Here is a 12,457-nt window from a genome sequence, read left to right on the forward strand (position 1 = left end):
CCAGGCAGAATGAAAAAGGGCCCTGTACCCAGGGATGACATTCTGAGAAGTAGTTATAGAGGCCTTAGACTGTGTATCCACAAGAAGGAAGTGGGAGATCTCAGTTTAAGCTACTAGTACAATGTAAAGCCCAAAGAGGCATAATTAAGAAAGAAATCTTGAATTCCGGACCAAAAAGAAGCTACAGTTGTCACTGAACCAGCAGAGCTTTCCAGCTAGCTGATAAGGCTGAATCCAGCAGCAGTCTACTGTTGCTCAAACCCAACACAAGGACTTGCAGAGCTCAGCCCAGGCAGGCAGTGATAAGACTTTATATCTGGCCTGAGCACCTGGAGTAACACAACACTCAATACCCTAAAGAAAGCAACACAGGATCTTCCCTGCAGAAGTACCCAGAGGCTGGCTCTATTAAAGTCTTAAGTCAAGAAGAAGGAGGAATGAGCAAACAAAAAAGAATCCCACCATAAAAAGCTATTATGATGACAGGGTAACTTAAGACACATGTAACTTTGAAACACCTACAATCAAAGCCTCACAGCACAAACCAGACTAAAATTAGGTACAAAAACTTGCCCAAGCAATAAATATCCTGAAAATGAGAAAGGATAAAATAGAAGCCAATGGCTCCATGAAACAATAAGAAACATTAAAACAAGGTCAAAAGGCTGAAAAACTAGAAGAAAACATAAGGTATCTCATAGAAAAAACAACTGCCTTGGAGATCAAGGAGAAAAAATTGAAGAATCATTGGACTACTTGAAAGCCATGACCGAAATATGAGTCTAGACATCATATTTGAAGAAATTTTAAAAGAAAACTTCCCAAGTCTTTGAACCAGAAGGCAAAATGGAAATACAAAGAAGCCACTGGTCACTTCCTGAAAGAAATACCCAAATGAATACCCATAGCAACATTACAGTCAAAATCATGAGCTTCCAGGCCAAAGTATAGTGAGAAATCAGAAAAAAAGAATTTAAGTACCAAGATGCCACAATCAGGATGACACACAATTTAGCAGCCAGCACTCTGTAGGAGTAGAGAACTTGAAATATGATATTCCAGAAAATAAAAGTCTAATTAGACTGAAAACCTAAGAGTGATTGCTTCATCTATTGTATCTTGATGATCATAAAAGAAGAGTAGGAAAGAAAGGGAAGAAAAATGAAGGTTAGGATAAATCACCTCATATAATAAGAGTGCACAAGTAGACAGCTACACAAACAAGGAGAAGGGGACAAAGTAAGTAGCTTACACTTTAACCTCACTCTCAACTGATCAAAGGAGAGAAAAACACACACAATCATTTGAGTAAAGAAATATATTTCACTCAACAGGGAAATAGGAACGGGAAGAAGAAAAAAGGGAAGGGATTTAGAGAGGGATTAGTCTTAAGAAAAACAAACTCTACAGATATACAAAATATTTGTAGCTTTTTTGAGGTGGGAAAGAATAGGAATATGAAGGAGCGGGAAATAGTTGAACTGATTATGGATATGATGAGGATGATTTCAAAGAAACCTTGAGATACTTGATTGAACTGAGGCAAAGCGATGTAAACAAAATCAAAAGAACAATTTATACAAAGACAAAAATACTGTAAAGAAAGACTTAGGTACTATGATCATCATAATGAAGAACGATGATTCCAAAGGACTAATGAGGAAGTATGTTTTTCACCTCCTGATAGAGAGCTTAAAGACAAACAGCAGAATGAGATATAATGTATGTAAATACATTTCTTTTAGAAGCTGTCAATGCATAAATTTGTTTTGCTTAACTATACATGTTTGTAACAGACATTTTGTTTTTCTTTCATTCTCAGTTGGGGAGAGAACAGATTTGCACTGATTAAAAAAAATTAAAGTAATTTTTTAAAAAGGTACCATACCTGTCTCTCCAGTTCTTGTCCTGTTATACCAGCTTCTACATGAGCAGTCAGATTGTTTTCATCAATCCACAGGATTCGCTTCTGTTAAAAAAAAAAAAAAAAAGGAAGATGGATTGGAATCCCATAACTATGCAGTCTGTTAACCTAGTTCTGAAGGAATATAATTTCTCAAGTAGGATAAGGCAGAAAAGTGACTACATATTATCAGTACTATATTTTCCTCAGTTTTTTCCAGGTTTTAAAAAGCTCTACTTACTCATGACAATTAAGCCTTCCTGAAAGACAATGTTATGTTACTAAATTTCAATTTCCAGGCAAATAATGGAAATTTATCTTTTCATTACAAAAAGCAAAAGGACAAACCACTTCTTTTTGAAATTTATTTTTGTTGACACATTTTGGTTTTGTATCACATTCATTTCTGAAAGTATTTCCTCCCTCAAATCTAGCGAACTACTCCTTGGCCCAAAGATTAAATGAGAAAGAAAAAAAAGCAGTTCAGTCTGCCAAGATTTGCAATGTTCCACAGCATTCCTCCTCTACAATGAAGGGAAAGAGGTATATTTTCTCAACTTTTCTCTGAGAACAAACTTCAGACCACTTACCTCTAACTTCATGCATCCATGATTCCATTAGTATACTCTCTCCATAAAAACTTTCCAGAACTTGGTCTATTATCTAGTGAATTGTCATAGCTCTCAAAGTGTGGCAGCCAACCTGCTGATCTTGGGACACTCCCAAACTTAGTTAAATCAATCCTCAGATGAATTCTATTCAAACCATATTCAAAACCTTGCAAGATTGGTAGAAGCTGCCAAACCTTCTGTCTTTCAGACAGAGCCCTTAAGAATCACTACAGCTATACTGCTGACACAGACCAAACTTAATTAGCTGCAATACCACCATCCACAAGATTAAAGTTAGCTGAGACAATTTCAAACATGCCTTCTTAGGTCTCTGACCTTATCATAGAATCTCAGGGCAACCATTACTCCAATGAAACCACCTAAAGGAGACCACTACCAAAGGCCCAGCTCCAGCTCAGTTTTCTCCTGCCCTTCACCACACCTCAGGCAAAAACCATGTTAAAGGAATCCATGAGTTTAAGCTATCTAAACGTGTCCTTTTAAACCTTTTTATTCATCTCTTCTTGACTTCCTTTCACATTCTCTACAATGGCTGTTCCAAATCTTTGCTTCAAGCCCCCAACTTCAACCCAGATCCCGTTACACACACATATACATACACACACACACAGGCATGCATGCAACACACACACAGAAAATAACCTTGTCTAAAGAAAATGAGGTCATCTTATATGCCAATAAATCTAACAATTTAAGTGAAATGAAAGAATAATTACAAAAATATAAACTACCTAGATTAACAGAAGAGGAAATAGAATAAATAAATCTATTTTAGAAAAAGAAATTGAACAGGTCATAAATGAGCTTCTTAAGAAAAAAGCACCAGGATCAGATGGATTTACAAGTAAATTCTACCAAACATTTAAAGATCAACTAATTCCAATATTAAATAATTTGGGAAAATAAGCAAAGAGGGAATCCTACCAAACTCCTTTAAGAAACAAATAAGGGGCTAGTATTTAAACCAGGAAGAGCAAAAACAGAGGGGAAAAAAAGTACAGACCAACTTCACTTAATCAATATGGATACAAAAATCGTAAATAAAAATACTAGCTAGAGATTATAATATAACAATAAAGATCATCCATTGCGACCACATGTGCTGTATAACAGGAATATAGGGGTGATTTACTGTAAGGAGAAGTATTAATATAATTGATTATATCATAATAAAAAATAAATAATAATAAATAATAAAAACCATATGATTACAATAGATGTAGAAAAAGCTTCTGACAAAATATAGCACTCATTCTTATGAATGAAAGCACTGATATAAAAAGATTTTTACTTAAAATAATAAGAAGCATCTACCTAAAACCATCAGCAAGCATTATGAGTAATGAGGACAAGGTAGAAGCCTTCCCAGTAAGATCAGGTGTGAAACAAGGATACCCATTATCACTAATATTGTTCTATATTTTATTGAAAATGCTAACAATAACCATGAGAAGAAAGATAAATTGAAGGAATCAGAAAGGGCTATGAGGTAATAAAATACTTAGAAAATCCTAGAGATTCAACTAAAAAGTTAGTAGAAGCAATAATTTTAGCAAAGTAACTGAATATAAAATAAATGTACATAAATCATCAGCATTTTTGATATCACCAACAAAACCCTGCAATAGTAAGAGATACCTCATTTAAAATAACCATACACAGCTTAAAATACCTGGGAGTTTATCTGCCAAGAAAAACCCAGGAACTATATGAACATAATTATAAAATACTTTTTATACAAATAAAGTCAGATTTAAATAATTGGAGAAATATTAATTGTTCATAGGTGGGCAGAGCCAATATAATAAAAATGACAATTCTACTTAAACTGATCTACTTACTTAATACCATACCAAATAAATTACCAAAAAGTTATTTTATTGAGCTAGAAAAAATAATAACAAAATTCATTTAAAAGGTCAAGAAGATCAAAGGAATTAATGGGGGGGAAATTAAAGATAGGATGTCTAGCAGTACCAGATTTCAATTACAAAATTAAAAGAGAATCTAGAAATCCAATCTAATTCCCTCTTTTTACAGATGAGGCAACTGAGATACACTGTTTCTGTCTATAAAAAACCATATTATGCATACTTCTGTTTATCAGTTCTTTCTCTGGAGATGGACAGCATCTTCATAGGTCCTTTGTAGTTGATTTGAGAATTTATAATACTCAGAATAGCTTAGTCGTTCACAGTTATTCTTTGAAGAATATTGCTGTGACTATGTCCAATGTGCTCTTGGTTCTGATAATGTAAAGAATTAATTGTTATTTGAGGTTTTTATGACCCCATCTTTTGGCTAGAATTTAAAAAAGAAAATATCAGCTCGCACACCGGCTTCTGGGGCTCCGCAAACAGCATGGTGCTCCATCCACTGGTTGTAGCTGCCATGGCACTGGCACCTCACGTCATCACCACTTGCTGACACCTACACGAGCCTGGCAAAATTATAATGATTGGAAGCCTAGTGAGGGCAGTCATGTGACTGTCAGAGCAGCCAGCCAATTGGCTGGGGGCTGCCTGGGGTTTGCTGGGAAGAGGGAGGAGAATTCACCATTCTAGCAGGAAGCTAGGACAGGAGCGCTGCTGTGTATTCTCAGCTGATTCCTGGGCGGTGGTGTTTTTCAGGTTGTTTAATTTCCCTTTCCCCATTTTATTTTCTTTCCCTTGATCCTACTGATCCTGTTTGTGTTGTTTTTGTTTTTGTTTTTGTCTTGTTAAAATAACTCCTGCTCTGTTTTGAGGGAGGCTGCTGGTCTCCTTCCTTGCCCCAATATTGCGGCAAGCCGCTTAGCTAACACTCCCCAATTAAAAATTGGTCCCCACAATAATTTCACTCTTCATTATTTCATGCAAGTTTTTAACTCTCAAATTCTGATTTCAAGTCAACCATGTAAATCAAGAAAACAAACAAAAAAACCAAAACCCAAATCTTGATTTATCACATACAATAGGAATAGCCCACAACTCTACCTGTCAGACTGAAAATGTTCAATTTTGATTAAAGACAAAATTACAGGTCTTTGATATATACATATATTCACATAAATTTAAATTAAGCATATATACTTGCAAGAAATACTACGATGTTTCAAAGCTTGAAAACAAGCCAATTTATTATGTTTATATGTTTTTAAAAGACCATGACAAATGCTCTAAAGTTCTATAATTAAAACTTTGACTATAATTCAATTACTTGTGCAAAACTTAATCCTGCTTCTTTGAATAAGATTTTTACTTTAAAAGTTAAATAGAAACTTTAACATTTAAAAACACAGGAGGGGAACTGTGTATGTCAACTTCTGTATATCTATTCTCTCTTACTTTTTCTTGAACTTTTAATTCATCTGATTTCAATGTTGACATTTGCAAAACTATTTTTAATTGTTTTTATACAATTGGAAATAATCCCATATATCTTTATTTATAATTTTTATTTTTATTTATTTTTTTAATAATTTTTAAAAGAGAAAAACATAGCATGTCAAGGCTATAATCAACCTTGCAACATGGGGGAAGTCCTTCTATTTGTTTTATAATAATCACCTATTCTCAAAATTCCTTAATTCAAATCCCTATAATAAAATCCTTCCCTTCAATATATTACCTTACCATAAAAACTTAGGGTTTTTTCTTTTTTAAAAAAAAAAAGGTTTTTTTTTTAGTGAGGCAATTGGGGTTAAGTGACTTGCCCAGGGTCACACAGCTAGTAAGTGTGTCAAGTGTCTGAGGCTGGATTTGAACTCAGGTACTCCTGACTCCAGGGCCAGTGCTCTATCCACTGCGCCACCTAGCTGCCCCCAGGGTTTTTTTTCTTAACTTTCCTGCTCACAAGTCTCACAAATTATGAATTCTATAGCAAGGAGGACAAGAATAGCAAATCCACTGCCACAACAACAACAACAACAAAAAAGCAGAGAAAGCATATTAATATGCAAATACTTAACTTATTTGCAAAGGGGATGGCCATTTTGGAGCATGAACATGTTGGTGAAATCTTATAAAGAAGGATGAACAGTTATGAGCAGTATCATCTCAAAAGCAAAGAGAAACAGCAGAGGGAAAAACCAGTTTAAAGAAAGCTTGGCAAAAGATTCTCTGAAAATGCCTCCTTTCTGCTCTAGTCATACTACCTCTAGAGACCATCACCTGTACCTCTTCCCAACTGGAACCTGGACTACTCCCCGTGTCTCTTGGCTCCAGTGGGTTAGCCTTTGCCTTTCTATCTTTAATATTAAATGGTTACAGTCAAACGATGAAACTATATTCATTTCAAAGTTTTTATTTCCCAAAAAAGAAGACAAAAAATACACTACTCTAGCAACCCCACAGATTCACGAACTGTTTAAACTCTCTGGTATTCAGGTTTCTCATCTGCAAAATGAAGCTGACACTTTAACTTTTAAAGTCCCTCCCAGCTCTAAATCTATACAGTAAAGGCATTCTTTTCAACCTTATAAGTCAAAAAACAGAATGTCTTGGAAATACTTTTAGACTACGTTCTGCTCAAATAAAGTTTTTGTAGCTTATAATTATAGTCATAGATATTGCCCTACAACTCAATGAAGTCAAAGGATACTTCAATACCACCACTTCTTTAAATTTCATTACCTAAATGTGCAGTTAACTACATTTTAGAGTTTGGGAGGAATCATAAATCAACTAAGTAATTCTTACTAAATACTGTTCAAGTAACATACTACTCAAGTGTTGAATCTACAATGGCAAGAGGTCTAGTTAATCAGATTTAAAACAAATGCTAAGACAACATGTTTATAAAGGTAATAAAAGTCTAAATTAAGGGTGAGCAGACCAGGAACCAAAAAGTGGTAGCAAATCTGGCCACTTCCCTGTAATTTGTACAGCCCGCAAGCTAAGAATGGTTTTATATTTTTAAATAAAGTTTTAGTTCATTTAAAAATATAAAAACCACTCAGCTCAGCCATCAAGGCAGATTTCCTAACCCTGGTCTACATAATGAATAATTTTAATAGGGAAGAAAGGAGTTCTGAATTAAGTAGTATTTTCCATAGTTGTCCCCAAATAATAACGGGCATAACAGAGTTTAGGCTGATAGCAATTCAAACTAGGCAATCAAATGTAGTTAAGCAAGACATCAACAGATAACTATGACATGAGAAAAGAATACTTAGAAACAGGTTTGAATGAAGACTATGGAAGCCCTGGAATTATTTCCCATTTAAAGGAGACTCTTGATCAGATTAGAAGGAAGGCAACATATATCTTCTTTATGTTCAAAAATGAAATACCTTTTGGCAGTACATACCAAAGTTATGACTTCTAAAATAATTAAAGTAAAAACACTCCCATTTGACCCAATCTTTATATAAAGTCCATATTCAGAAGTTTTTGATTAATTGTTGAACTGGTACCTGTCAAATAACATTTAGAACCTTCCGGTTCCACACACAAAAAGTTTGCATAATATCTGTACTAGTTATTCTAACTGTTAACAAAGAGAAGAAAGTAGAAGAAACATTATAAACTCTGATCTATGGAAATACAGAAGTTTGCACTCCAAAGGGTATAAGACCTTGAAAAGGGAAAAAAAAAAAACTTCTCTAGATCAAGTGCTTTCCTAAAACCCTTTGCATAGCACTACCCCAGAATCCTTAACCAATGTCTTCCTCAACAAAAAATACCAACTCCATTCTGCAACAGTGGAACATTAGGTTTAAAATGACAGGCCCTGAGCTCAATCCCAGGTGTACTACTTGCTAACCTTGAGCAAATCATTTGATTTCTCTAGCCTCAATTTCCTTGTCCATAAAATGATGGCATTTGCTTAGATGACCTCTGATGTGCCTCTCAAGTTCTAAACCTATAAAATATATGAATCAGTCTTTGATTTTTTTTTTTAAGTGAGGCAATTGGGGTTAAGTGACTTGCCCAGGGTCACACAGCTAGTAAGTGTTAAGTGTCTGAGGCCGGATTTGAACTCAGGTACTCCTTACTCCAGAGCCAGTGCTCTATCCACTGTGCCATCTAGCTGCCCCAGTCTTTGGTTTTTTTAAAAGAAAGAATCAATTAGAGGGACACTATTTAGAGAGAATCCTAAGACTGGAAATAAGTTTTGAGGTACACCAAATCCATCTCAATAGAAAATAAACAAATAATTGCTGGTATTTTATATAACAGCAATTTATAAACATTTGATTCTAACAAATAACCTGGTACCATAAGTATTAGCCTCATTTTACAGATGAGGAAACTAAGATTACGTTAAACGAACTGTTCATGGCCACTGGTTAGTTCAGAGAATGCATCCAAACCCAGACTTCTCCCAACTCCAAATCCAGCATTTTTTCTCACAATACCTTGTGTTAAAATGCACCAATTTGGGGGCAGCAAGATGGCACAGCGAATAGAGCACTGGCCCTGGATTCAGGAATACCTGAGTTCAGATCTGGCCTCAGGCACTTAACACTAGCTGTGTGATCCTGGGCAAGTCACTTAACCCCAATTGCCTCCCCCCCCCCCCTCAAAAAAAGAAATATTAAAAATGCACCAATATGGCAGCCATTTTTGGAGGACTTTAAGGGGAGAGAACTTACAAACACTAGACCTTAGGCACTTGGAGACAGCATCCTATTTCAGTAAAAGATCAGTTATTTAAGTATCATACTATCTTATACTATCTAGTATTTTAATTATTTAATAATGATACTAATAATGATAAACTAGCATTTATGGTGATAGACATATATTATCTCATTGGATCCTCACAACAAGCCAGATACTAATATTAGCCCTATTGTACAAACAAGGAAACTAAGATGAAAAGTAAACTAACTTGCCCAAGGTTACAAAGTTAGTATCTGAACACAGGGCTCCCTGACTCCAAGCCCAGTGTTCTATCCACTGTACCACTTAGCTGACTCTTAAGGCGAATGTCTATGTACACTACTAGAAAGTAAACTCATTAAGAGAGCTTATGTCATCATTTCCTCAAATTCAATGTGTCAAAGAAAATATCATTGTCATGGCACTCAAATATAAATATCTGATGATTTACAAGTTACCTAATCACATCAAGTGGAGAATACTCAATTACAATTAGCAATAAACAGAAAAACCATTAAGTCCCGGAAACATGATGCAACCTAACACACAAAAAAATCTTAATTCCAATTCCTATTATATTTCAAATTCTAGTTTATTTGTGAATATACTATACATATGGCAGATTATATGCAAAGAATCAGTTATAGACATAAATACTGCTTTCAATGGAAACAAGAGTAGACAAAGAACACAATAAGGCTGAAGCCTAGACATGGGATATTTGAAAAAAAAAAACCAACAAATTTATTTACGGTGCTAAATTTTAATTTATAGGAATTGAATATGTAAAAACTAGAGAAATGGTTCATCCCATAGAAATTCTAACACAAAATTAATATACATTCAATTACTCAATAAGTAAGCACGTATTTTGTTTGTTTGTTTTTTTAGTGAGGCAATTGGGGTTAAGTGACTTGCCCAGGGTCACACAGCTAGTAAGTGTTAAGTGTCTGAGGCCGGACTTAGGTCCTCCTAAATCCAGGGCCAGTGCTCTATCCACTGCGCCACCTAGCTGCCCCTAAAATACTCTTAAACAACTCACTGCAACATCCAATTCCAGATAACCCATAAAGAAATGTTTAAACATACTAGAAAGGCAAGTTATAAATGGGACTTTGTTTTTGATTCTAGAGTTAACAGAGGGCCACTAAAGTTTATTTATTGAGCAAGGGAATGTCACGGATACTTCATGAATATAACTTTGGCAGCTGTTTAGTGGGCAGACTGGAGAGGGCAAGACTTGAAGCAGGGAGCCAAATTAGCAGGGTATTTCCAAAAATAAAAAAATTAAAATTAGCAGGGTATTTCAATAATCCCAGTCAGAAGTGGAGAGGGTCATGACCATTACAGTGGTTGTGTGGGTGGAGAGAAGGAATCACAGATTTTAGAGCTGGGACTTCAAAGGCCATCAAGACCAACTCTCTCATTTTAAAAAGGTGAGGAAAGCAAGATACAGCAAGAGTAATTGACTCAACCAGGGTCACAAAGCTATTATCTGAGGTGGAATTTGAACTAAGGATTTCATGACTCTGAATCAATACTATAGTAACAAAAAATACTTGGCAACTAACTGGATATAAAGGTATGAGAATGTGAGGAATCAAGGAGAATTCTATGGTTCTCAACCTGGGTGGCTGGAAGGATGGTGGCAGCCACTACAGAAAGTGGAAAGTTCTGAAGAGTAGTGGGTTCCAAAGGAATAAGCTCCATTTTGGGACATATTAAGAGTGAATTTTAACTTGAGACTGTCCCCTTTTATCCGATTATGTAGTAAGATTATATGTACAAATAGTAACAGCAACATTGTGTGATGAACAATGGCGATAAACTTGGCTCTTCTTAGCAGTGCAATGATCCAAAACCGTTTCAAAGAACTCATGATAAAAAATGTTCTCAACATCCAGAAAAAAGAATTGTGAATTATAAATGCAGATTGAACCATAATGTTGCTACTTTTGGACTGTTTTTTTTTTCCCTTCTTTTCTGAGGTTTTTCCCTTGTGCTCTGATTCTTCTTTCCCAAGATGACTAATGTAGAAATATGTTTAATGTGATTGTACATATACAACCTGTATCAGACTGCTTTCAGGGAGGAGGGAGGAAAGGGAGGGTGGGAGAAAAATTTGAAACTAAAAATCCTGTGAAAACTATCCTTATATGTAACTGAAAAATAATAAAATACTTTTTAAAAAGATTATATGTACAAATATAAGTTAAAAAAGATATGCAATATTACTTTAATACTCTGTGTGTGTTTGTGTGCACCCATCTACACCATCTTAGCCAAAAGTATAGGAAGCTGATGATGATGATGTGCTTAATGAGGAGTTTTCATTACGGTGACTTCATTCAGGAAATCTGAATGCTATAATCTTTCTGAATACTCTGGCACTTATTTTTATAATATTTAAATATATCACATAGATTTGTTATTTTAAATAAAACATTGCAAATATCATACCTTATTAATACAAACCTCTACTTATCCCACTGTTTCCTAATCGTTTTAATCCTGTGACATATGCGTGTCAAAATCTGGTTTAAAATTACAGATGATGGGGGCAGCTAGGTGGCACAGTGGATAGAACACCAGCCCTGGAGTCAGGAGTACCTGAGTTCAAATCCGGCCTCAGACACTTGACACTTACTAGCTGTGTGACCCTGGGCAAGTCGCTTAACCCCAATTGCCTCACTAAAAAAACAAAATTACAGATGATGGTCATATAAAAAGGGTAGGAATAGGTCTTTTAAAAATACACTTACTTGTCTAAGATAAAAGAAAAAGGCAAAGGACAATAAAAACAGTATGAAAAATAAAAGGAAAAAATAGAAGATAGAAAAATGATGAGGAGAGAGAAGAAAGGGAAAGGAGAATTCAAGTAAATAAACATTTCTTATAGGAAAAAAGAACATTAATTATAAACAAAATTTGTGATGTAATACATAGGGTTTTTTTTTACTCTGTTTTGAAAGAATAGGAAATAAAGGGGAGAAAAGGGCATTTAAACAATTGTAAGCTGCTTGTAAATGTTATATTGAATAATATTTTTCTGAAACTCATACCATTTGTGAAGTATCCAATGAAACAATTGTTCTTTTCTCATCTACAGGACATGACAATCCAGATGAAACACTTGTTCCTCCTGTCAAAACAAGAAATATAAATGAAGATATTTAAATATGACTTTAACTCTGTTATCTATGTAAAACAAAGCAATTCCTTGAGATATAACACACAAATGTGCCTGCTAAGAAGTAGGCCACTACTTACTATACTTTGTTAATTGTTCACACTTATAAAGAACTAGGTATTATATATCAATGAGAACACCAAGA

General features: G+C 34.8%; 1 protein-coding gene across 1 annotated transcript in view; it reads right to left on the bottom strand.

Moving 5' to 3' along the window:
- Positions 1 to 12,457, bottom strand: part of AGPS (alkylglycerone phosphate synthase) — a 152,995-nt gene that overhangs the window by 89,251 nt on the left and 51,287 nt on the right. The window contains 2 exon segments of the mRNA XM_043993254.1: positions 1,889 to 1,969; positions 12,185 to 12,264. Coding sequence (XP_043849189.1) covers positions 1,889 to 1,969; positions 12,185 to 12,264 — 161 coding nt within the window.

The sequence above is a fragment of the Dromiciops gliroides genome, chromosome 3, assembly GCF_019393635.1.
Source record: "Dromiciops gliroides isolate mDroGli1 chromosome 3, mDroGli1.pri, whole genome shotgun sequence".
Taxonomy (NCBI): Eukaryota; Metazoa; Chordata; class Mammalia; order Microbiotheria; family Microbiotheriidae; genus Dromiciops; species Dromiciops gliroides.